The sequence below is a fragment of the Canis lupus genome, chromosome 22 (genome assembly GCF_048164855.1).
Source record: "Canis lupus baileyi chromosome 22, mCanLup2.hap1, whole genome shotgun sequence".
In the NCBI taxonomy this organism is placed as follows: Eukaryota; Metazoa; Chordata; class Mammalia; order Carnivora; family Canidae; genus Canis; species Canis lupus.
In genome coordinates, this window is record NC_132859.1 from 26,201,646 (window position 1) to 26,229,333 (window position 27,688).

The 27,688-nt window shown below is 42.6% G+C and overlaps 1 protein-coding gene and 1 long non-coding RNA gene across 5 annotated transcripts in view; one reads left to right on the forward strand and one right to left on the reverse strand.

Annotated features, from left to right (window-relative positions):
* The window catches only part of RFTN1 (raftlin, lipid raft linker 1), a 200,229-nt gene that overhangs the window by 66,640 nt on the left and 105,901 nt on the right, over positions 1-27,688 (reverse strand). For all 4 annotated transcript variants that reach the window (XM_072792875.1, XM_072792876.1, XM_072792877.1 and 1 more), the window contains exon 4: positions 26,651-26,759. In XM_072792875.1, the coding sequence (XP_072648976.1) occupies positions 26,651-26,759 (109 nt within the window). The remainder of the gene's footprint in view (positions 1-26,650; positions 26,760-27,688) is intronic.
* On the forward strand, positions 6,321-8,998 carry LOC140614071 (uncharacterized). The gene is made up of 3 exons (XR_012014962.1): positions 6,321-6,408; positions 8,083-8,157; positions 8,883-8,998. It is a non-coding gene; the product is annotated as an uncharacterized lncRNA (long non-coding RNA).

A 27,688-nucleotide genomic window follows, 5' to 3' on the forward strand; every position in this document is an offset into this window, starting at 1 on the left:
CCGAGTCCCACATCGGGCTCCTGCAGAAAGCCTGCCTGCTTCTCCCTCTGCCTCTCTATGTCTCTCATGAATAAATAAATAAATCTTTTTAAAAAATTTATTTCTATAAAGTCTTAACTCATTATAAAAACTTAGAGCTTCTTTGGTTATACACATTTTTATTCTTTTTAAAGATTTTATTTGAGAGAGAGAGAGACAGAGACAGAGAACATGAGCCAGGGAGCAGAGGGGCAGAGAGAGAGGGAGAAGCAGGCTCCCCACTGAGCAGGAGCCCAATGCAGGACTTGATCCCAGGACTTGGAGATCATGACCTGAGCCAAAGGCAGATGCTCAACCGACTGAGCCACACAGGTACTCCTGGTTATATTTTTAAAGAATCACTTTCCTGAAAAATCACAACATGACACTGGAACAGTCCCAGAAAATCTAAGACGTGTTGTCTGTTACTCTACTTCCAAAATGAATACCTGCTGCTAAAGATACATACAGGTTTTTCCTACTATCTGAAAGTAGTGTGTTCCTATGAAAACTTTTGTCAGCCAAAAGACACAAAATGAAGAAGCAATTACCATTAGTTTCTATGGAAAAAATCTTGAGCAGACCCAGACCCAAAAAATAATCTCTCTTAAGCTTTTCTGATACATTAGGACACGTTTTGCTAACAGATGCACAAAATAAATCAAGATAAAGCACAGATGCTCACAGACACAGATCAAAGTTATGGAGGCTGGAGGCTGAGATGTTGAGTATAGTTCCTGGGGAAGGACACTGGTGGGGCCACTATTGCTGCTTGGTGTATGTGCTGCCTCTATGATGGCTTGCTGCAAAACAAACAATGAATGCTATTTTTGCTTTTTGCCTTTTTTCACAAAAGCAAAAATCCTCATTGGATTTCTCCCACTTGGTGAAAACAGGTACTAAGGTAGGTTTTTGTAAAAGAGAAGTAGCATAACGTGAACTCTCAAAAAGTGGAGGATATCTGCACTCTGTCTAGTACATGTGTTTCTGTTTTAGAGTATATGTATCAGCCAGGATGAAACCAGTTATAGAGAAATGGAACATGGGCTGGATTTTGTAAAAATGAAAGCTATGTGTAACATGATGAAAGGAGCAGAATAGGATCCTGCTGACTGGTCAATGGGAATCACAGTTCCCACAGACCATACTAAATGGCATATGTGAAGGATCAGAGTCAGTGGAAGACTGTTTTGTCAGAATCCAGTGAAAAAGGTGTTGTGGATAATTTTATGTGTCAAATGGCCAAACTATGGTGACCAGTTGCTTGGTCAACACTAGTCTAGACATTTCCATAGAGATATTTTAAAGACATGATTAACATCTTAATTAATTGACTTTAAATAAAGCAGATTGCCTTCAATTATATGGATGGGCCTCACTCAATCAGTGGAAGGCCTTAAGAACAAAGATGGAGTTTTCCCCAAAAAAGGAATTCTGCTTTTAGACAACAACCTAGAAAATCTGCTCGAGTTTACAACCTTCAGACTCACAATGCAGCCTGACTCTTACCTGAGCCTCCAGCGGGCCAGAGAACCCAGCAGGTTTTGGACTTGCTAGTTCCCACAATCCTTAAAAATCAATCAATTCCAATCTCAGTATCTCTCTCTACAGATAGATCAATCAATAGATAAATAATCCTATTAGGGGATCCCTGGGTGGCTCAGCAGTTTAGTGTCTGCCTTCAGCCCAGGGCATGATCCTGGGGTCCTGTGATCGAGTCCCACATCGGGCTCCCTGCATGGACACTGCTTCCCCCTCTGCCTGTGTCTCTGCCTCTCTCTCTGTGTGTGTCTTTCATGAATAAGTAAATAAAATATTTAAAAAATAATCCTATTAGATCTGTTCCTCCAGGGAATTTTGACTAATACAGAAGGAAAATAGAGAAAGGAAGCAAGGGGTATAAGATAGCACAGGGCAGGCTGATAAAGGTCTCTTAAATCTGTACCCGACTTGGGTGTGAAATGAAGATATGGCCAGGAGCTCCCAAAAGGTAGTGAAAGAGCATGTGCCCCAAACAGAAACAAGACCATTGGGATTTATTCTGACATTGACTTACACTCCCAGAGGAGAGGCTGAAGTATGGCAAGAAGGTTACCAGGTAAAGGAAACTGCCCCACCACATTTTGAGGTGAGAAAAGGTAAATCCTTAACTTCTACAAGTTATAGGCAGTTTCTAATTTTATGATGAACTTAAAAGTTAAATTAATAGAATTAAAATTAAATTCATAACTCATTAGTGAACTAATGCTGGAAAATCAGAAACTCACAGACTTTTAAAAGATACAGAACTGGGCCATCCAATATGGTAAGCTATTAGCCAGGTGTGACTATTTAAATTTAAAATAATTCAAATAAAATTAAATCAGAAGTTCAGTTCCTCAGGCACACTAGCTATATTTCAAGTGTTCAATAGCCACTTGTGGCTAGTGACCATATTATTGGACAGTGAAGATACAGAACGTTTCCATCATCACATATTAATAAATATTATTGTGAGCATAATAAATCATATAAAATACTAATAGAAACAGTTTTCAACAATGACTCCAGAGGCATGTAACATAGGGAAAAGACTAAGACCTCTCTCTCACACACACATATACACACCCCACATTTACCCTAACCCAGACCACTGCCCACTCTGACCCTCCCCCATAACTCATGGGCCACCATTCTGCAACAGCTGACATTTTAAAGTCTTTGGGGATGTACGAAATATAAAAGGAACCTACAGAAGCATGCACTTATGTCAAGAACAGGCACAAAAATGCTGTTCTGAGTGGCACAGTTACACATGAGTCTTTACGGTGAATATTTTATCAGAGGCATACAACCCTTCTCATCTTTTGTCACCTAAACTCTGTACAGCTATCTGAAAAGAAAGGTTCAAAAATAACACAGGTTTTAGCTCAAGTCTGAAGATGCCCTTAGTTCTGATGTGTTAACATTCAGCCTTAGGAACTGAAACCTTTACTAAGCATTGTTGGGAGTTTAGCGCCATTATCATATAAACCTGCTGGCGTTGTGGTTTTCTCCTTTAATGACTGGGGCTCTTAGAATAAGCCCTGGACAAGAAGTCTGTGACCTACAGCTTGGACCCAACTCTGCCACCTGCTAGCTATGTGACTGGTTAAGCCAGTGGATCTAACTGAATCTCACTCAGTTCCCTCATTTATAAAATAGAGTTACTAATACTCATTCATTCATTCATTCATTCATTCCCTAACTCAAAACCTTACTATGTGCTAGGCACAAGTAGCAGGGAACACAATAATGAGTCAAACAGGAATCCCTGTGCTCTCAACTTATTTTGGTCCAAGTCAAGGGGTAATTTAGAGATTTTGAAGAATTACTGTGTTCAATCTTTCTCAAACTATTGCTCAGTTTGAAGGGCCACTGCTTGCCCTTAAATCCCGGTGGACCTTGGGTTGGGGGAAAGAGGTCATTTTTTTAAAAGATTTTATTTATTTATTTATTTATTTATTTATTTATTTATTTATTTATTTATTTATGAGAGAGACAGAGAGAGAGAGAGAGAGAGAGGGGCAGAAGGAGGAAAAGCAGGCTCCATGCAGGGAGCCTGATGTGGACTCAATCCCGGGTCTCCAAGATCACACCCTTAGGCTGAAGGCGGCACTAAACCGCTGAGGCACCAGGGCTGCCCAAGAGGTACTGTTTTGTTCTCTTCTACTATTAGGGGTGATTTGGTGGGAAGCTCAGAATATGCTGAAAGAACTGGAAAGCCACAAACTCCCTTAAAAACAAAAGAAGAGATGGAGCCCAGCATCCCGGTGGCAGTAGAGAACCGACCATCCTTCAGTAGCTCTCTTCAGGGTAGGCATTTCTGATAAAAGGAGTTTTATTGGCCCTCATTATCTGTGTTAATTGACTTAGTTCTTTCATTTAGAGTGTGCTTATAATTTCATAATTCATTATAAGTGTAGTGCATAGGAGTTCTAAATCAGGAGAACTGAGAAGGTGTGCTGTTTAACTCCTATTCCTCAAAGATCTTCAATTGGTGCCCCCCTGAAAACCAATCCGTTAGAAGACCCCAGCCTGCCAAAAATATAAATCAAAGATGCAAAAGGGAGGTAAACAAGGAAAGGTCTATACATGAGGAAAGACTCAATGGTATCTCAAGTAGCAGCCAAGTGGAGACAATATGGTAGGGCCAGAGCTGGACCTTAGGAAGACCTGGAGCCAGTGTCTTCAGCACAGTCAGGAAACTTTCTCCAAGTTTTGTCCCTACTTTTATTTATTTGTTAGCATCATTCTTCTTTCTTATTTAGGAAAACTTTTCTCCATGTGGCAGGAAATAGGATCATTGTCAACTTCTGAGTTTTCTCCTTACAGCCTAGCCCCTGGAGATAGAATGTCCAAACTTCCTGGTTACACACTACCGAAGATCCCACAGAAGGGCTCTGATTGGCCCAGCTCAAATGAGGTGTCCACTTCTGGGCCAATCAGCTCTGGCCAGGACAGAGCTGGGTGGCTCCCATGGAAGTCATATAGCTGGATTATTAGAACAAAGGTTAGCAACATGAAGAGGTAAGAAAGTGTCATAAATTATGTAGAGGAGAGTAAGTGCTCAGTATGCCTGCACAGAAAATCCATAATCACAAAAGGTTACATTAATTGAGTGCTTACTATGTGCTGCAGACTACTTTAAGGGCCATACATGAGTTAACTCATTTAATCCTTATGATAACAATAATCGATTTTTTTAATCCCCATGTTACAGATTAGAAAACTGAGGCACAGAGAGGTTGCACAGCTTGCCCAAGGGCACACAAACTGGTGTGTGTGCGGGTAGGATTCAAAAGGAGGCAGTTTGGTTCCAGACTCTATATTCCTACCTATTATATATAGTTCAGCATTATACTGTCTATACAATAGCCTATACTCTAACCTATGTTATGAAATACCAGGGCTAGGTCATGAAGACTGTTGAATCTTTAGTCTGGACTTTTTACTCTGTAGGTAACGAGGTGCCATCAGAGTGTCAGAATAGCAGTGACACAATCAGATTTCTCCTAAGGAAAATTAATGTGTCCACAGAATGTGGTATGAATTCACTTCAGTGGAGGGTGGTAGTAATAGAAGTGAGCAGACGGGAGGCAAAAAGTGGCTGAGGGGGCCTGAGAGTCACCGCAGAGGTTATGAGAAAGGTCTTTAGAGCTACCCTTGTCTGGGAAGGATAGGAGTGAGAAGTAGATGGGAAACCAAAAGTAGAGACATCAATCTGCCAACTAAAAGGGCAGACACCACAGGCCTCTGCTGTGTTAAACAATTGCTAATCACCCAAAGGAGGACATTTTTGAAAGCAAAGGTAGAACAGTTAATAATAATGCTGAGATGACAGGGATAAGTTGCAACCATCCAAGGAAACTGAGGCATATGATCACCTAGTTAAACGTGATCAGCAGTGAAGACCCAGAGAGCTGCTTTAAAAAAGACTCCAGTGACTGCTCTCTCTCCTCCTTCTTTGCCCAACATGTGGTCTGCTTTCTTCTATCACTTAACTGCTATTACATCCTTGGCTTTCTCAATCTGGCCCCTCTTGCAATGTCAAATCCATCCCACCCATCCAGGGTCACAGCAAGGAAGGTTCAAGGCCTTCCATCTCGACCATGGACCGACACTGTGCCGACCTGCAATCCCTCCATCTACCCCTAGCCAGCGCTCCCATCCTCCCCCTGGAGGGCCTCCCCCACACTTTGTTCTGGCACCTCCACTTTCATGAGCCTTTATTCTTTTATCATTCAAAGTTCATTCCCCTGCTTCTCCCTCTGCCTATGTCTCTGCCTCTCTGTGTCTCTAATGAATAAAAAAGTAATCTTTAAAAAGGGAGGGGGGCTCCTGGGCGGCTCAGTAGTTGAGCATCTGCCTTTGGCTCAGGTAGTGATCCTGGGGTCCTGGGATGGAGTCCCTCATCAGGCTCCCAGCAGGGAGGCTGCTTCTCCCTCTGTCTATGTCTCTGCCTCTCTCTCTCTGTGTCTCTATGAATGAATGAATGAATGAATGAATGAATGAATAAATAAATCAATCAATCTTTAAAACAAAATGGAACAAAGATCATTCCCTTTGGGGTCTGAGCAGATTGTTCTATTTGGGATGCTGTTCGACCTAAACTCCTCATGACTGGTGTCTCCTTGCCACCACGGTCCTCTCTTCCCATTTATGGCCCTCTCTGAAATCCCAGTCATGGTCACCTCGTCATGTTTCAACATGCCTCTTCCTTAATTTTCATCATATCACTTACTTCCACCTGTGTCCTTATTAACTTATTGTTCGTCTTTTCCAGTTGAATGAGAACTCTGTGAAGGCAGGAATGTTGTCTATTTTGTTCCCTACAATGTTTCCAGCATCTGAAACACTTGTTGGTACCTCGTAAGTCCTCAATAAATGTCTATTAAAGGGGAGAATAGGAAACATATGAAATTTGCAGCATCTGATGTTACTCCTAAGTGGAATGTCTATGACTCTTATAATTTCAGAAACAATCCATCTGGGGCCAATAACGTTTTGCAAATAACAGTCAATTGAGATTTTGAAAATCTGCACATCATTTGATACTCATCTCATTTTTAACAGTGAAAAAAAACCTAGTCTAGAGAAATTAAGGGGTTGGAGGTCCAGGGCTACATCCTAAGAAAGCAACGTTAAAATAAAATGATTTGCAGCCCTTCGGGTTTCTAGTCCATCTCTTCACAAACCAGGTCAATCTTCCCCTCAGGTAAAAGAAAATCTACAACAATAAACAATTCGTTCATATCAGTACTTCTTATCAAGGTAAAAAAAATGCCTCTTAACTGGGCATTCCTTGGGGCCTTCTTTCTTAAAGGAACTACCTAACACAAGACCATGCATTTCCTTAAAAAACAAAATGAAACAAAACAGCTAGAATTCAGAATCCTGGAACTGCTGAGGTTGACAAGCTCAGTTTTATACTCCGATAATACCAGTGACCCTGGAGTTGCAGGCTTGAGACAAAGAACCTCGAGGGCTTATTAAGACTCCTGAGAATGTTCTGGAATACCAGTTTTAGAGTCTTCATGGAACTCAAATCTCAGCACCACAGTTAAATGTTTGAAGCAAAAGAACATAAGTTTAAAGAACTTTAACCAAGAGCAGATGTTTCCCTTCACACCATGCTGCTTTAACAACCAGTATTTGTGATTTTTTTCTCCCCACCATTCCCTGATTTACATAGGCATCCAAAACATTGATGAAAGGCACTTTAACAAAATGTTGAAATGGTGTGGTTGGACCAGTACTATCCTAGTTTTACCTCTTGGTTAAAAAAAAAAAACAAAAAAAAAAAAAACAAAAAAAAAAAAACCCAAAACCTTTTCTATTCCCATGACTTCAGACCAACAAAAATATAACACGGTCCTAATGGCATTTGAAACCCCCATGGTAAACAGAGCAGTTAAACTAAGTACTTGGGGATGGTTTTCATTACAATGTGCTAAAGAAATGAATGTTTTATTGTTCCTTTGTAAATACCCTGGAGAACACTGGGATGGTTCTTCTGGAAGATGGAAATGATTTGAGGGAGTTTCAGATCTCATGAAGATATGTGATCTCTTTTGAGTAACAAATAGGATTTATTTTGGGGGGGGTGCTTTGTATTCACAACTATTGAGCATTACACTTAAAGATTATTTTCAATGTCCAATAACCTTTCTACTCAATACTCAATTCTACTTCTTGCCTTCCTTTTTATTTTTAATGTATTCCATATTTGCCCTTGCATGGTCTCAAAGCACTCTCCCAGGAGAATGAGCTGTAAATTAACATAGCATGTTCAAATTCATGTATGTGGCAGACTGTATGTTCCAAAGATGGCCACAACAGTTATTTCGCATTCCAAATGGTCTGCAGGAACTGTGCCACTCCCCCATCAAAAAGCAGAGTTTATGTCCCTCTATTTGAACCAGTATGGGCTTCTGTGATGATTTTGACCAATACATAAGGTAAAAAGGGTGTTATATGACTTGAGGCCTCGTCTTAAAAGTTCCATGAATGCTCACTTTGTTCTCTTGGGATGCTTGCTCTTAGGACACAGCCATCATGCTTTGAGGAAGCCCAAGAGTCTGTGGAGAGGCCTATAGCCAGCAACAACTTATCAGCCATGTGAGTGCACCATCTTGAAAGTGGCAGCCACTATCACTTCAGCCATGTGGAGCAAAGATTAGTTAAGTCTCCCCAGTCCTGCCCAAATTGTAGATTTGTGAGCAAAATGAAAGACTGTTGTTGTTTGAACCTTCTATGTTTTAGGATTGCTCATTACACAGCAGAATAGATACCCTCTTAAAATCCTCGCTAACCTATGGGAAGATACCAGACTACAGTAATTTCTTAAGGTAAAATCCACATCCTTTATAAAGGATGCAATTAGCAGCACTCTCAGATATGCAGAAATATAAACAAGGATACTATGAATACTTCCAAGGAGTGGGCCTTGAGGAATATGCTTTAATCGAAAGGTAAGAACAGTTTGTAATTAGCTTCGCAGTTTGTGATGATGCCTCGAAACTGCTGGAACTAGCGGGTACTCGGGAGGTAAGCATTGCCCCTGCAGTGTGCCTTACATTATTAATCGGCTGAGCAAACCTGTAGACAAACATGAGCTCAGTTTTTGTTTATCACAAGTTACAAATGTGCAGAATGTGAATTAATGATGATGTTTTACTATTCAAGAGCGACACAGAATAATGTCCACGTTCCCAGGCACCATCAGAGTCAGAAGGGATTGTAGAGACCTCTGCTAAGCTTGAGGCTTAGTCAAAAAAACAAAACAAAACAAAACAAAAAAACAAACAAACAAACAAAAAAAAAAACATGTGTGTTATCTTCAGGTGTCCTAAAGAGAATCTTCCATTGCCCTCTGGAGAGTGTCTCAGAAGCCGAGTAGCAGCTACAGCTCTCATTCAAAATGAGAAGTCACTGAAATAAAGTTTCTATGCCAACTGAATGATAAAGAGTTCCATCAAAAGCTAACTTTATTTCTACCAGGAATATATGTAAACATTTTCTTTTAAAGTTTTCCCATCTTTTCAGGTATTTTCTTTTGACTTCTACTCCCTGTATCCTCCATACCCCAACCTTTTTCTCTCTGAAGAAGCTTTCTTTATAAAAGCTTCTCTGCCTTCTGCTCAATAATATCCCTACCACCCCTTCGATAACATCCCTAGTTCTGCCACCAATAACATCCCCTATCTAAAGAAGATGTGGGGGCAGCCCGGTGGCTCAGTGGATTAGCACTGCCTTCGGCCTAGGGCCTGATCCTGGAGACCCAGGATCAAGTCCCACGTTGGGCTCCCTGCATGGAGCCTGCTTCTCCCTCTGCCTGTGTCTCTGCCTCTCTCTCTCTCTGTGTCTCTCATGAATAAATAAATAAAATCATTAAAATAATAGAAAGGAAGGAAGGAAGGAAGGAAGGAAGGAAGGAAGGAAGGAAGGAAGGAAGGAAGGAAGGAAGGAAGAAGATGTGGTATATGTAAATGGTGGACGATTACTTAATCCTTAAAAAGAAGGAAATCCTGCCATTTGCAACAACATGGATGGACCTAAGTGAAATAAGTCAGGCAGAAAATGATGAATACTGTATGATATAACGTATATGTGAAACCTAAAAAAGTCAAACTCCGAAAACAAGAGTGGAATGGTGGTTGCCAGGGGCAGAGGGTAATGCTGGAGAAATGGGGAGGTGGGGGTCAAAGGGCACAAATTTACAGTTATAAGATTAATACATTCTGGAAATGCAGTGCACACCATGATGACTATTGTTAACAACACCGTTAATACAACACATTGCATAATCACACAAGAGATAGCTGTTAATATTCTCACTACAAAAAAGGTAACTATGGATATGTTCATTAACCTTAAGGTGGCCAATGATTTCACAATATGTAGGTATATCGAATCATCATGTACACCTTAAATTTACACAATGTTGTCACTTGCAGCTCAATAAAGCTGGGGAAAAATAATCTTATTTTTTCCCATTACCCCCAACAATATACCATTACTATCACCCCCATTGGTAATACTGCTACTATTCCAGATAATAACGTCCCTAATATCCCATCAGATTTCATGCCTACTACCCATCTTCCCCAGCTGCATTTTCAATACCTAGGAATACTGCTGTAAGACTCACGGAATGAAGATATAGACTAGGAAGTAATTAATTAGATGGGAAACCTTGGTTTGATCCATTTTCTCTTATTGCTTAGGCTAGATGTATAATAACTGTTATTAGAGTACTTGGGCCTTTTGTCCAAAAATACATAACTTGTATTACTTTTATAGACTACAGCACCACTCATATCATGATAATCTTATTTTTTAGTCCTGTAAACACTTAAGTCAGAAGTGATCCAATGAGTGAATCATTTGAAGTCTTGATTTTCCTCACAACATGTTTTTTTTTCACTGTAGTCTCACTCAGATGGTAACATTTACTTGAACCTTAAAAGAAGAAAAAAATGTGCAAACATAATAGCCCTTGTATTAAACTCCAATCCCGGCTGTTAGCTAAGAAAGGGGAAGACAAAAACAGTTATCACTCAACAAACACTGACTTACTGGATGGAGGGCACAGGGTATAGTAAAATGAGCCCAGCAAAATGTACAAAAATGAGAACGTCTGGCGCTCAAATTCAGCGTGCCACCATCATAAACCTGAATTAGCCCAATATGCCTCCTTGACGGGGGAAATCATCCCAACTCAGACCCACTATAAAATCGCAGAATATTTAGAGATCGCCAATGTGCAAAAGTCTCATTTTACAGAGAAGGAAACAACAAATTCAGGAAAGTGATATGCCTTGCCTAAATGACTGTTACTAGCAGGTTTCCTTTACCGGAATCAGGACAAAATTCTGGAGTTGGGCTTTTAAAAAGTTCCAGAGTTCTCCTTGAGGAGGCAAGGCAATTTCAGCAAAGGAGTACTTTGTGTCCAAGTGCTTTCCTCCACCAAGCCATGTGCAGAGCTCATCCTAATGCTGAGAAGGATGAGTGGGAATTCTCCCAAAGGCAGAAGACCCTCGGAGAGTCCACATGATCCGCAATCAAAGTGAAACCTTCCACTTGCAGAGGAAGATAAAACAGGCAGCCTAAGCGCTTGGCAGGATAAACTCCATTTCTTAGAGGAGACACCCCACCCTCCACACGCCGCCGCGAGGTCTGTCCAGATTCCCACGTTCATTGTCTGTGCTGGATCCCACACAAATCTGGCAGACAGGAGGTCTCGCCGAGCAGGGGCGTCCAGCACCTCTGAGCCACGCACGCGGGCAAGTTCAGCCTGTGCTGTGAACCCGTCAGCTACCACATGTGTTCACTGACGGTGCATAATTAGCACTCAAAACATGTTCCATCTCATAAAGAAAGAAAGATATATATATATATATATGCACGCATGCCACTTTGGAAACCTTCCCGGTGAGAACAGCAATTTCCATATTTGTAAACGTGTCTGCCGAGAAGTATGAAGCAGAAACGGGTGACACAAGAACCTTCACAAATCGCTTCCAGAAAGGGTTTTACTCAACAGGTTTCAAATACCCTGAACACTGGAAAAAGCTCCTGCAAGTTACAGGAAAAGAGAAAACGGGTGAACGTCTGTCTACTTCATCTTCGCTGCATTACCTCTGAAAGCATCTGTCTACACGATGCTGATACCGTTCGAGCCCCAGAAATCCACGGGCTCTCGCTCTTTCATTCCATAAATATGCACCGAGCATCTGCTATATGACCTACTCTCTTCTTGGCATGGGAACAAGAGACAAGAAACAATAAACATACTAAGTAAAAACAGTGAAGTATCTCTGGGAGTCAAAAAGAGCTACAGATAAGAGAAATAGAGAAGAGTGAAAGGAATCAGTAGGCTGGGGAGTGGCAAGGCATAAGGGGGGGTTTCCAAGATTTTGTTTGTTTATTTATTCATTTATTTGTTTGTTTGCTTATTTATTTATTTATTTGAGAGAGAGAGAGAGAGAGAGAGAGAGAGAGAGAAGAGGCAGAGGGAGAGTGAGAAACAGGGTCCCCGAGGAGCAGGGAGCCTCATGTGAGACTCGATCCCAGGCCCCCAGGATCAGGACCTGAGCCGAAGGCAGATGCTTAATTGACTGAGCCACCCAGGTGCCCATCAGGTGCTCTTTTAAAAATGGTGGGCAGGGTGGGTGGGCTCAACGAGAAGGTGAACTTGAGCAGAGATAGGAAGTGAAGAAGTCAGCCAAGCAGATATCTCAGGGGAGGAAGGTCCATACAAATCATCTCCCCTGTCAAGAGTGACACCAGTATTCAGCAACGGCAACATGAGGCCCTTCACCACGGTAAGCTGAAGGGGGAGATACACCGCCTCATACATAATCACACCCTGCATCTCCTGGATATACCCTGGGTCTTACCCTCCAAACTGTTATTTCTCAGGAAGGAGGGAACTTAATTACTTCACACACTGGCCGACTTTTACAAAGTTTCTCACAATATAAGGGCGCTCTGTCACTTTATTTTGAACAACAAAATGCTTACTAGGGAAAACACATTAATCAAAACTGCCTTGGGACCTTTATTAAAGTCATCTGATGGACTTAATTTTTTAGAGGGAGGGAAGCACATTTAACAAAATTTAAAATAATTCCTGTGGCATGAAACAAAATTTTGGGTGCTACAGTGTTCATGCTTCTTTAAAGACTGCATTTTAAAAAAAGCAACGTACAGGGAGGCCTGGGTGGCTCAGTGGTTGAGAGTCTGCCTTTGGTTCAGGGCAAGATCCCGGGGTCCTGGGATCGAGTCCTGCATCGGGCTCCCTGCAGGAAGCCTGCTTCTCCCTCTGCCTGTGTCTCTGCCTCTCTCTGTTTCTCATGAATAAATACAATCTTTTAAAAAAATTTAAAAAATTTAAAAACAATGTACAAATTCTGTACACAAATGAAAATGAACAAACTACCAGGACCCTGATGTGGCTCAGTGTTGAGTGTTGAGTGCTGAGCAAAAAAATGCCATTTACGAGAGATTCCATGTAAAATTCAAAACCAGGCGAAGTTAACCTTTGGTGTTAGAAATTAGACAGACTATCTCTGGGGAGAAGGTGGGGAGAAGTAATGGGAGTGGCCAAAGGGAGGGCTTTGGGTTGTTCTATTTCTTGACTTGGGTACTGGTTACCCAGGTGCATTCATTTTGTGCAAACTCACTGAGCTGTACACTTAAGATTTATGCACTATCCTGTATTTATGTTATAGTTAATAAAAAGAGAGTTGTTAAAAAGGGCAATGCAGAGTAAGGGGTTGCATTACAGAGATTTCTCATTCACCTCTGAACTGGATAAGAAAAAAAACAACTATCCTAGTGCTAAATGAGTATTTTTGACTTAGGGTAAGTCTAGAGATGGCATCACTCATGAATTTTTAAAGTGCTGAATTCCAAACAATTTGGATGAAAGTAAATATAATGAACTTGAAACCTTATTTTAGATGGCCCAAAAACTCACTCTGGTGATGATAAAGACACTGAAGGCAAAGATACATAAGAAGTGTAGCAATAAAAAGTGTTTTGTGGAATATAAACATGGGGAGAAAAGTATTATTTCCAAATGTATATATTTTATATATCTAAAAAAGGGCAGTTATAACTAAATTAATAATTAATATTATAAACAGAAATTTAATTATTTCAAATATATTCCTAAATGGCTGTAAAGTTGGCTCCAAACTGTGTTCTGGATCATCCCACATGGGAAACTGTCCTCTCTTATCCAATATATGCTATATACTGATATTGTTCCTTGCTCCTTGTGGCTGACAAGACTCATAACCACCAAATTTTTGTGTCAACTGGAAAACACGGAGAACTGAAACTATTTAAATAAACAAACCCTGCAGAACTATGCTGTCCACACAGCAGCCACTAGCCACATGTGGCTAGCCATTAAGCACTCATAATGTGGCTAGTGCAATTAAGGAGCTGCATTTTTCATTTCACTGAATTTTAATTAACTTCAACTTAAATTTAAAAAGTGAAGGAGTAGAAAATATTTTTTCTATTAAACACAAGTTTATTTTGTAGGACATTTCACTTTAACTATTGGAAAGTTAGCATCCAAATTGAGATGTGATACAAGTGTAAAATATATACCAGATTTCAAAGATTTCACTTGTGGAAAAAAATATAATATAAAATATCTCATTACAGGGGTACCTCGGTGGCTCAGTGGTTGAGTTTCTGCCTTCTCAAAAGTCCCGGGATCGAGTCCCACATCAGGCTCCCCACAGGGAGCCTGTTTTTCCCTCTACCTATGGTCTCTGCTTCTCTCTCTGTGTCTCTCATGAGTAAATAAAATCTTTAAAAATTAAAATAAAATAAAATATCTCACTATAAATTGAAAACATAGTATTCTGGAGATATATATATATATATCCATATATATTTTATATATATAAAATATAGTACTAAACTTGGTTAAATAAAACATTGTACTAAAATTAATTTCACCCTTGTTTTTACTTTTTTAACACAGCTACCAGAAAATTTTAAATTACATGGGTGGCTGAAATTATATTTCTATTGGACAGCACTGCTAAGGAATAAAATGCCACTTTTGATTAGTGACTATAGGGGAGAGATAAAATGAGAATGAGAAATCAAAGCTGGAAAACCAATATATTTGAAGATCTGATTAACAACTATGGTGGAGGGCAGGATGGGGGTGGGGGAAAGGAAGGAGACAAGGGGAAACATGCCTAAGAAACCAGTGCTTCTTTTAAAGGACCATAGTCAGATAAGTGGGGACGGACCCAGACAGCAGAGCAAACACTATCTATGATTCTACAGCTGTCAACAAATCCAATGACCTAGTTTTGCTGACTACGTGTTAGAAGATTGCCATGTGTGTTATTAAAAAGCAACAAGAATGACAGAGGTGCTGAGCACATGTCTTTCTGGAGTGACAAAAGAGAGGAGGGAGTTTTAAATTGCTCTGCTCCAGATTTCCCCTTCATTAGAGGTTTCGTGGAAGATTACAAAACACCAAGTATCTGGGCATAAACACTTATTTTAGCAGAACCAAGAAAGTGCAATAAGACGCAATAAAGTCCTTCACTCTTGTGAGCAATTGCCGTCATGTACAGTTGGGGGACAATGTTAGGAATCCCCTGTAAAAAGAAAGGAGATTGACCCCGCTGCTGCTAACTACCTGCAATTGTCCATGGTGGTATAGAAACAGGTGTTTGGGAAAGAGGAGAAGTAAGGGGAAAGTTCTTAAATTATATTTGAGAAATGCTGAGGTAAGGTAAGTAAGCAGGTTTCTGACTGCAGACCTTTTCAGAATCTTGACTCTTTTAAGGAGCATCACGACTTTTCCAAGAGGATTTACAACATGCATGTTTCCCAAACACACTGGACCACAGAGCCTCTTTTGCTGAGGAGTATTACAGGAAGGGCACATTATCAAAAAGCGCTGGCTTAGAAGGAAGAAACTCCAAATCTTTGGCTCTTTGTTGCTTCACCCTCAGCCCTAAAGGAACATTACTATCTGCTACACGCATAGTTCAGAGGCAATTGGAACTAGAACCTGGTGGTTAACGGAGCTCATCCATCACCAGACTTCTTCTGAGGACTATTTCAGTAGCTGTGACAGCAAGGTATATCTCAGGTGTCCTGTGGCCAGAGCTGTGTCTTGGAGAAGTACCCATCTCCTTCATCTTCAGGACCTCCCAGGCTGGCCTACAGCCAACCAAACATCCGGCCTCAGGCAAAGTTATGTGCGCCCTGGCATCATCAGCCTCCTACCAACAAGTGGGGATGGAAGAGCTATTAGCCTGCCACAGGCCAAATGCCACCCAGGAGGGTGGAAAAGTATCCTGAGAAGTATGACAACCAGGCTGAATTTCTCCCTAGAACAAAGCATTCATGGCACCTCTCTTGGAGCATCTTATTTCCCCTCCAGTCTTTTGTCTGCTTCACTAGCTTCTAGAATATTTTTCTGATTCCCTGGTTTTAGGGCAATTTCTCTGCAGAGACCACAAAGGAATGAAGGCCTGACAGCCACGGGCTGCCCACAGAGTCCCCAACAGGCCACTTTCTGTTCTAGGCACATGTAAATGCCATTTTTAGGAATCCCAAGTTAATTTTATTTCTATTTTACCTACAAGTTTGGTTATTTTATTATTTCATGTGATATGTGCTGCAAAAGCTAAAAATTACAGAGAATTGTGATGCTTCATATGGGCAAGTCCTAATCCCCTAGTCAGGTATTCAAATTCAGTCGCTTAATAAAAAATTGCATTAAGGAGAACAATGAAGATAATTCAGCAAGCCCATGGAAAGAAAGGACATCTTAAATTTAAAAGTGAAAAAAAAAAAAAAAAAGCCTGGAAGACTGGAAATGTCAGAACCATCTTAGGAACACAGAAACACACATGAATCCTATGGGGTAAAGGACAGTGGTTTTTAATTATAACCCAAAGACATTTTGGAACAGGCCTTGTAAAATACATGCTGGAGGGGGAGAGGCCACCAAAACAGCTTCCATAAAGATTGCCAATGACCTCATGACCACAGCACGATCATGGGGTCAATGGCTAGTTCTGATTTTTAGTCTTAGGGCACCGACACGGTTGACAACCCCTCCATGCTGAGACACCCTCCACCTCCATCACCCACTCTTTTTGAATTTCCCTCAAACCTTTGAGCCACTTCCTTTCTGCCTCTTTTCTCTGCATGGCAGTCAGTGCTGGAATTCCCTGGGGCTCAGCTCCCTTCCTTCCTCAGTTATTTCATCCATGACCAAGTTTCAATTAGCATTTGCCAGCCGGGGTCTCCAGCCCAGAACTGATGTCCTGGTCCAGTCTTCCTGATCTCAGCAAAGACCCCTATTCATCCAGTTGCACAGGCCAAACCAGCCGGTCCCCTCCCTCTCTGCCATACCCTATTACCCAATCCCTAAACCCTATTACCCAAACCCTGGGGAGCTGTATGGCTCCATAGTTCTTAAATCAAACCACCTCTCCACATCTCTACCCTGACTGCAAGCTTAAGCTACAATCTCTAAATGTCTATAAAGTAATACTCCAACAATGTCCTAACTGCATCTACTCCTGCCCCCAATCCAATCTTCACATCTTTTCCCAAAGTATACATTTGGTATCACTCTTTAGCTTCTTCTCAAAACTCTCCAGTGGCTTTCTATATTTTTTTTGTAAGATTTTATTTATTTAATCATGAGAGACACAGAGAGAGGCAGAGACACACAGGCAGAGGGAGAAGCAGGCTCCATGCAGGGAGCCTGACATGAGACTCGATCCCAGGACTCCAGGATCATCCCCTGGGCTGAAGGCGGCGCTAAACCGCTGAGCCACCAGAGCTGCCCCCTCCAGGGGCTTTCTATTGCATTTGGGATAAGATCCAAATCCTGAGCCTATAGGTGAACCCTACCTACCTCCCCAGCCTCCTCATGCAGCACTTACCCTTCCTTCTCTGTGGTTAAATCACAATGGCCTCCTTCCTATTCCTTGCAGCAAACATGCTCCATCCTCCTCATGGCCTTTGTCCAAGCTATTCCAATAACCACTAACCCTGACTCTTCTTCACCTGTTTGACCCCTTAGATCAAAGTGCAAACACCACTTCTTAATGGACCGCTTCCTCCTCCCACTGCCAGCCTGGGTCCCTTACTATGTTCTGCCCTAGAGCACTTACCCATTTGTGATGATACTTCCATCACTGACAGCCTGCTCCGTGTCTGTGTCTTCAGCTGCACTGTATGACTCATGTGACCAGGGACATTATCTGTACTGGCTCACTAAGGTACTCCTAGACACTACCATAGAGGGGTCATCAAAAGATCTGTTCAAAGGAGCATGAATGGATTCTGGCTCACTGCTACTGGGTCTTGGATTCATGCAGAGAGACAATGAAGCACAAGAATTTGTCTTGTTTCTTGGAGAGTGATCAAGACAAACATAGGCCCCCTCTCTCCCCGGAGGCTCAGATTAACTTCAATTTACTTCCCTAGACAGAACGGGAAGGTGGCAGGCCAAAGAAAATAGCAGGAGACAGAGGATCAAGAGGGGCTAGGGCAGGAGAGTCGCCCGATAAGAAAACAGAGGCCTTCAGACATCAGGGCCTACATTTTTTTTCTCCATTCTGAGCATCTAAGTCTATGAGGTCCACCTACCACCTCCCCAAGCCTGAGGAACAGCCGATGACTACTCTGTGGGCTCACCACCACCCCCCACCCCTGGCCTGCCTCCCTCTTTAACTCACCTATGACTTTAATTTTCTCCTCTCTACTGGTATCTTTTCACTCCTACTTAAAGCAAACAAAACTTCCTCCACCTGTACTCTGTCTGAAACACCACTTCTGCTCTTTCCAAACTCATGTACTCTTAAACCCATGGAGGGAGGCCTCTGCCTTCTCCAACTCTTGAAAACTGCTCTTGCAAGATTTACCAGTAGACTCTGGTGACCAAACCCGGTGGGCCACCTAACCAGTGGTTTCTGACTCGACCTCTTTCCTGCTTTTATACTATTCTCTTCCCCCAGATTCTGTAACATCATGTTCTTCCTTTTCTCCCCTTGCTTCATAGAAGTCCTTTCTTTTTCTCTGGGTCCTCCCCAGAGCTCTCACCACGGTGCTTTTCTCTTGCTCCTCTCCAAGAACAAGTTCTCAGGTTCTCCATCCTGTCCCATGGCTTTGGCACCTCAACCAGTGGCTACTCAAAGTGTGGTCCTCAGCCATTGCTGGTCCACTGACTTTTTGTTAACAATCCATGACAAGATATGCACATGAAGTGAGAGTGAGCAGGTAGACAGTTTTCTAGCCACCATGTTTTTATTGTATTTTCAAAAGTATCATTTAATAGACTAGAAAAAGAGCAAACCAAATAAAAAAAAAAACAAAAACTGGTCCTCCACCACAGATAATTTGAAAAACACTTATCTAGCCTTACAGATTTATTGATTGATTGAGTTATAAGATTTTATCTATTTATTAGAGAATATGAGAGCACAAGGAGGGAGGAGTAGTAGGCAGAGGGAAAGGGAGAAGTAGGTTCCCCTATGAGCAGGGAGCCCATGCGAGGCTTGATCCCAGGACCCTGAGATCATGACCTGAGCTGAAGGCAGATGCTTAACCGACTGAGCCACCCAGGTACCCCTAGCTTTTATAGTTTTAAACTGGTTGATTAGCTTATTTGGGAAAACCAAGAGACTTCACAGTAAGAAAATAAAAAAACATTTTCAACTTCTCTAAAACAAAGCAAATTGACTAGGCAACCGAAGTACAATTGGGTTGGTACTTCCACCTGGGAATAATGAGTTGATTCTAGGTGGCAGCTGCCCCTCTGAGGTGGGTATGTGGCACCTAGATAACCACCTGAACTTCATTGTCTCTTGTCATTTTCCACCCTGTAGGCCTCTAGAGCATGTGCACCTCAGACAACTGAATTCCAGCCCAACAACCACAACTGTCTTCTGCAATGTTTCCTTGAGTGTCCCATGAGTCCCTCAGTCCTAACATGTCCATCATCAATCTCATTACCTCCCTAGCTCTGAATAGTTCCTCAAGCCCAGAGTTCTCCATCTTCACAAGTGACCATACTTCACATTTGAGTCACCTGAGTGTTATTTTAGGTTCCTCCCTCCCCTTTAATGATATGATCTTAGTGATTCTTCCTCTGTTTTTCTCTTTTAATTTGTCCATTCCCTCGATAAATGTTTATTAAGTTCTAGAGACACAACAGCAAACAAGATAGCCCTCTCCACCAGCAACACCTCACAGGTCACCTCTGGCCTCTTCTCTGCCCTTCTCCCCCCTCCCCTCCCTGCCCCTTCACCCTATCCCCCCATCCCCGCTCTCTCTTCCACTCTGAGGACATGCTCATTTATACACTATTTTGCCTTCATTCCTTCCCCACTCCTGCCAGATACCTTTTTAAAATGTCACAATCTTTTTTTTTAATAAATTAATTTTTTATTGGTGTTCAATTTACCAACATACAGAATAACACCCAGTGCTCATCCCATCAAGTGTCCCCCTCAGTGCCCGTCACCCACTCACCCCCACCCCCCACCCTCCTCCCCTTCCACCACCTCTAGTTCGTTTCCCAGAACTTGCTTCGTTTCGAACATACATTCAATTTAGTGAAATAGAATCGGTCCATCTGATTTTTTGAGTGGGTTAGCCTCTCGACTTGGCTAAAGCCACGGTTTTTCAACCCAAGGTGGTGTGTTTGGAGGGTGGTGGGGGGGGCGGGTAGTAGGGAATTCCAGATCTGAATCTACTAGAGAGACTTCTTTTTTTGCTTCAAAACACACCTGCTCAGGCTTCCCTCACTTTTGGTTGCTTTGGGGGTCCCGAAGGGGCACCTCGTTGAGAGTCTTTGAGTTAAAGGGCCACATTCAGGCAATTTGAAAGGCCTAAAGATGGTTCCCTGTCTTCAGCAGTTTTAATAAAAAAAAATTTTTTTTTAAATAAAAAAAATAAAATGTCACAATCTGCTTGGCTTGGGGGTAGGTGAAGGTGTAGGGAAGATTAAGGGAAACCTTTTTAACATATTTCTCCTTTCATTCTGAATCGGTGTCTTACACTAATTAAAATTAAACTCTGCACTCCACTTGTAGAAATGAGGCCCTAATGCTCAGCAATCAGACAGAAAAGCAAATGATGAGTCATTTATATACTAGAGGCAAACTTTCATAATCCTGGGGATTTGGGATCTTCCATTTCATTAAAAGAAGCCACTTAGATTTTAAAGATCTGTCAGGTTCTTTTCTTTAGGTCAAGATGTTAAGCAGCACCATTTGGTTCTTGAAAGGGCAATGCATCTAGCTTAATCCAAGCTACTGAATTTCTGAGGATGAGTTGGCCCCCAAAGGACAAGGCAGGGAGGGATCTGCCTCACGACCCCTCCACTACCTACATTCTGAAGTCTCCATGGTCCAGGAGAAGACAAATTTAGCTCTAGGTAGATCATGCGGGTCAGTGCTCACCCCTCCATCATAAAGTGGAGTGACCCTAAGGGGCAGAGCCCAGAGCGGAGGGCCTGAGGGCAAAACCCCTGAGGTCTCACCTGGACAGTGGCTGGGAGTGTGGCTTTCTCCAATGGGTAGTGAGGCCTAGAGACCCAGTCTCCACTGAGGGGAGGCCTCCGAGGTGCTCTACAATCTGTGTCTGCCTTCTATGCCACCTCTCCTCCAGCTGAGACAGCCCCTCTCTGTCCCTGAGCACTACCCAGAAGAAGCAGCATGGCCCGATGATCATGGATGTGGCCTCTGGGTCAGACAGGCTGGCTTCAAACCTTAGTTCTGGCTCTCACAGTTGTAACTGGGCAAACCATAAAGCTTCTCTGTGCCTCAGTTTCTCTACCTACAAAACAGGGATAAGCCTTCAGAGGGGGTGAGATGAGAGTTAAGAGTACAGAGTGTGTAAAGTCTGTCAGTACAGGGTCTGCCTGGCACACAGAAGGATTCCCTCTGTGCAGTGAAATCCCACTTAAAATTCAAACAAAATGGCTCAGTCAGTTAAGCGGCTGCCTTTGGCTCAGGTCATGATCCTAGGGTCCTGCGTTCAAGCCCTGCATCGGGCTCCCTGCTCGGCATGGAGTCTGCTTCTCTCTCTCTTCCCTGCTTGCGTGCGAGCTCTCTCTCTCTCTCTCTCAAATAAATTAAAAAATAAAATAAATAAAATTCAAATAAAACCTGCAAATACATAAATATGGACCAGCAGCATATAATACAACCAGAGCGCCTAATCTTTTCCTCCTCTCTCTTTTCCTCTTGGGCATGGCAGGTACCTTCCTGTATTCTGTTGCAGGGGCTCCCAGCCAGTTTCTGTATCTTTGTAGGAAACCCTATCTGATGTACTGCACCTTAGCTGGCTTGAGTACGGCTCTATGTCACGTAATTAAAAGAACCCTGCCCAGAACAGGCTCCCTCTTCCCTCTGTTCATCCCAAACTCCAGCCAAACAGAACTTGACTCTCAGCCTTGAGCTTTCATTCCACACTCCTATCCTTACCAAAACCAGTACTGTCTGCTTCACCCCTCCATCCATCCCTCACTTTTCAGGACCCTCATTCTATACCACCCCTCTCCAAAACCTTCCCATTTGGCCACAGAACCTTCCTGCTCCACCCAAGTCCCACTGTACCTGTTGGCGCCTCTCTTGGAGAAAGACCTGGTCAGGCTGCACAGTCTCAGCCCCTGGGCAAATCTGTCATCCTCTCGGAGCTCTTTCCTCCTGTCTAAAAGGGAGCCACCACTGCCAGTGTGACCCCTTGACCAAAATTACTGTGAAGCATAAACCAGAAAATGTATGCAATGATTCTGGAATCATCAAAGGGCTTTCCAAACATATGAGCACTTTCCCAAGAAGCTCCAAAGAATGTAAAGGAATTTGAAGATGAACATGTAAGCCCTTTATCTGACATCATTCTGTCTCTTTACAATCCTCTGGGAGCTCTGAAGAGCAGGAAATTCCAAGGGGCCCTACACATCCACTAGCCACACAAGACAGGCTCCGGAAGTACCTGGCAGCCAAACCTTTGTCTCAAAGGAGCAAAGGCGGCACCTCTGCTCTCCAACAGCCTTGAGACTCTTTGTCCCTGGAGCATTCAGTTCTAGGACTTGGAACACACAGTCTCCCCAAGCCTGCCCATAAATCTGCCCTTTAAATGTTCTGTGGTCCATAATAAATAATTTATATAAAGGGCTGGTTGGATGGAGCACAGCAGGATACAAGAGGAGAAAAACAAAACGCAGTAGCCCAGATTTAATTTGAGCAGCTAAAGTGCTCAGAGAAATCATCAGACCACACTGAAAGGAACAGAGTCATCTTTATATAATTCCCTTCGCCCTCTGTGGAAAATCATGATGGAGAGAGCCTGTAAATTATGGCACCTTCAGCTAATTTTACATGACACAGATACAGATGATTTTATTTTTCCTAATTGTGGAAAATAATGAAATCTTCTTTCCCTCCTTCCATCCATGTTCTCTATCCCAAAGTCCTTCTAATTTAAAACATTCAGTGGAAAAATAATACCGGGCCATTGTTCTTAAGAAAAAAAATCTAATCACTTTGAATTTAATTCTAATATGCAGAGAATATGAGCTTATCCTGTGTGATGGTACAATGACAAAATGAGTTAATTACCATCTCATCGTAAGACGGATCTGCTTGTCATAGGAACAGGAGCCATTATTTCACACAAAATAATGACCCAGATAAAAAGTAATGACTGTACACTCTAGCCGCCAGTGGCACAGCTTCATCTTGGCCTAAGTGAATGGCAATTAACAAGTGTCACCACTCTCTATATATACAAATAGGGACCAGGCTGGCTATTCATTAAATATTTACTGAAAAGTCACAAATGGTTTTTAGCATATTTCTTCTCAGGAAGCTCTGAGGATTTTCTACTTGTGTGATGACAGAAAAATTTACACATATGTAAAATTCTTCTATCAGCTGGAATAGCTGTTGATCCTAGAGAGGGGCATTCAGTTCCCCTCCACTCTTTGCACACTGAAGCAGTGTTTTCTCCAGCAATCTTGTCCAACAACAGAAAAGAGGAGCAGAAGGAAGGAGGCCCAGATCCATCATTTTGTCCCTCTTCTGCCTATCATGGCCACTGGCTGAGAAACTAAAGCTACATCCTACACTGATAGCCAGAAATACTGGATCCTTCCAGGTCGTGCCCTCAGCTGCAGTGGACAGTGAGGGACAAATGGTGGGATGATCTCAAGACTCCTGAGTTGTTGGCAGAAAACTTTATGTGCACCCACTGACCATGACCATGAATCACCTCTCTACTGAGAGGAACAGAGGGGAGAGATTCTGGGAGACAAGCTCCAAGCTCCAAGACAAGCTCCTAGAAATCTCCTAGTGTGCAAACTGTCTAGTCTGTCTGGACCCAATGCTTTTTGTTTAACCAGGCATATTGCAGGAGCAGGATGGCACCATGGACTTTTTAGGGTGTATAATTTTCAAAATGTTAAAAACAATTTTTATACAAACATAGAATGAGGGATCCCTGGGTGGCGCAGCGGTTTAGCGCCTGCCTTTGGCCCAGGGCGTGATCCTGGAGACCCGGGATCGAATCTCACGTCGGGCTCCTGGTGCATAGAGCCTGCTTCTCCCTCTGCCTATGTCTCTGCCTCTCTCTCTCTGTGTGTGACTATCATAAATAAAAAAACAAAAACAAAAACAAAAAAAAACCCACTTTCTTTCTGAAAAAAAAAAAAAAACATAGAATGAGCAGGTGTCAATGATTTATTTAACTAATACTAAAGTGAACTATCTAAAACTGATATGCACCCATGCATGTAAATACACACATACCACACAGATGTCTACCTGCATGACAGATGCTACACACACCAGGATCTGAGAGCCCACTAGTCAGGCTGTTTTCTCAAGACTGGATACGGGCACAATGTAACAGGCCAGTCATGCAGTAAGCTGGTTTGGTTAAGACGAAGGTACCAAATCATATGGGGTTTTTGTTTGTTTATTTGTTTATTTATTTATTTATTTATTTATTTATTTGAGAGGGAACATGCATGTGTCGGGGGAGGAGCAGAGGGAGAGAATCTCAAGCAGGCTCCCTGCTCTGTGTGGAGCCTGACACCGGGCTTGATTCCATGACCCTGAGATCATGACCTCAGCTGAAACCAAGAGTCAGCTGCTCAACTGACTGAGCTGCCCAGGTCTGCCCCAGATCATATGTTTTTAAAAGAGATACTTGATAGTATACACAGAGCCTCATGCACTAATCTTAACCCACTTAGCCCTCAAAACTTCCAAGCATTCCAAGTCTTGTTTACAAGCCTATTTCTAAAATGACTTTTCCCAGTACTCAGATCATGGGGTAAGTTCCACCTCTAACATATCACTACCCAAGTTTATCAGAACATTTTATAACAATTCACAAAAGAGGACCCTATTTATACAGATGTGTGAACAAAATTTACCTTTTACCCACATTTCTGAGATAATGATCTGAATTCCACCAGAGTAGAAAGTCTCCACCATCCTAGTAAAATTATCAGAGACACTGACCTATGATGTCATGTGACTCCCAATCTGCAGGTCTTGCTCCTCCACACACACACACACACACACACACACACACACACACACACACGAGGGGCTAACCCTAGGGCTTTGTCAGGCCTGAACACTCAATAAATGTTGAAGGGAGGGAGGCAGGAAGGGAACAGCAACAAAAGAGTTACTGGGGGGGGAGCCTGGGTGCCTCAGTGGTTAGGCATCTGCCTTTGACTCAGGTCATGATCCTGGGGTCCTGGGATTGAGTCCTGCATCACATCAGGCTTCCCACAGGGAGCCTGCTTCTCCCTCTACCTATGTCTCTGTCTCTGTCTCTTATGAATAAATAAATAAAATCTTTAAAAAAGTCACTGGGTATTTAACAAGATAATATAATTATTTCATTCTTTTGTAAAAATCCTCTGAAGAGCCTCTACTGCATTTACAGCAGAGTCCTGGCCCCTACCACCATCCCTTAGACTCCCTTTCTCTCCCAAAGCTTGATCTTTTTGACTCCCTTCACTTGCTCCTGCACCACACCTTCACACATGCTGCTCCCTCTGTTTGTAGGGCTCCCCAACCTTCCCTGGGCAGCCCCATCACTAGGTTACTCCTCCTCATCCCTTCTTAGTGCAGAGGGACCTCCCCAGACCACATGGTGTCTACTTGCTCCTCTGCCTTGCTGCTTCCCTGCTGGTAATGCTCATCACACTCCTCCAGGGTCTGCCTTCCAGGTATGACGACATGAGGGCAGGGGTCACAGCTATTTCATTCTCTGTGTCCAAGCACCAAGCAGGCAAGTACTATTTCTGGTCCAAAGTTGATGGCCATCACTTCTTATTAATGAATTTACTAACTGACAGATCAGATCTCAAACAAACCATAATCACCTCTACAGGATAGGGAACTGTCAAACATTGTGCAAGACTGGGTGACAGAGAAAAAAGCATTGAGGAATGAACTTAGCCCCAGTTTGGGCAAGGACATTCCTTCTGCAGTAGATGTCACATTGAAAGTGGACCCTGCAATTCGGGTAGGAAACCTCATATGGCATGAAGAGAAGTTCAAAACCAGACAATTTCTGGGCAGAGAATGATTCTCCTGCAAGTGGGCAATTTTCCCTGATATAACTGCATGCCAATGGATACAGCATTCTGGGATGCTCTCACACTAGAAGGAAAGATGGCTCATGGCAATGAAGACCCACAGGATAAGTAGAAGGTGGGATCTGGGCTGGAGGTGCTATCACACCACCGTGAAGGTTTGAAGGGAGTCCCAGCAATGGGTCCACAGGCCTGTCAGCTATTAATGCCACTACAGCTTTAAAAGACAAGGTCCAGGGACCTGCCTGCCCAGGAAGGGGGGAAGCTACCATGTTCCCAAGTCATCTTCAGCCTGAGCAATGTGTGTAGTGGTGGGGGTGGGGTGGTTTGCACCCTTGCAGGACTGCTCAAAGACCCACATTCAAGAAGGCACAGGCTCTGCCCCAGCCTGTGAAGTGTGGCTGAACTAACCAAGTTAGCCCCAGCCAGTTTGTACTGCAAACCTGTTCAGTTGTCTACAGGGCTCACCTTCTTAATGAACTCTGGGATGAGTTTTTGGCCTGTCAGGTGGTCTAAGGAGGAACAGCAATCTAATTCCAAGATGTAGCGTTCATTGTGGAGATCACTTTTCTGAGATCTGAAGAGAGGAAAAAAACACACAAAGATTAAGATTTTGTACTACACACACACACACACGCACACCTGAATGAACAGTTGGGTATTTAATGAAACCCCAAATTCTTTCCTGAAAGTAAATGTCAAAAAGGCACTACTGAAAAATAATTTATGGTAAAACTCAAATTTTACACACACACACACACACACACACACACACACACATAAAATTATACACATCATGGAAAGACCTCTAAGACATAGTATCAAGTTATAGACATTTAGCACAATATAGTGTATGCATTAAAACCACACACACACACACTCCCATAATGTTTATTTCCCATGTGTTTATATCTACCAAGGCACAGACAAAGAGACACACCAAACCAATAATAGATTTACCTCTGGGGGATGGAGAGGGTCTGCATGGGAACTGGACCAAGGGGTGGTGTGGTACCTGAAAGTAACTGTAGCTATATCCCTAATTTTCTTTTCACTTTTTTTTTTGAAGAGAATATATTCTTACAGCACTTAGAAAATTAAAATTAATTTTAAAAGACTTTTAAAAGGTCTTTTACAAATCCTTTTTTTAAAAGGTTCATCCCCTACAGAAGGCAATCTGGCAAACTCTATCAAAATTAAAGATGCACTAAAGAAAGAATATAAAGAACTTTAGTTCTGGGGAAAGAGTGATTATCAAGGCTGTTTGTGGCAAACAACTGCAGTCTTCTGGTCGGTGCAGAGGTGTCCAGCACAGCCCCGCCATCTCCCCACACAGGGGGTGTGGCCGCCTCCCTCTTTCCCACCATGTAGATGTGCAAATGATACAAAACTACGCACATTCAGGAGAGCCAGCAGCAAGGGATCACCAGAAAGAAAACCCACCACTTCATGCCATTGTTTTGAGGGGCTCCTATATGACACTTACATAGGCCTGAGGAATTCCCA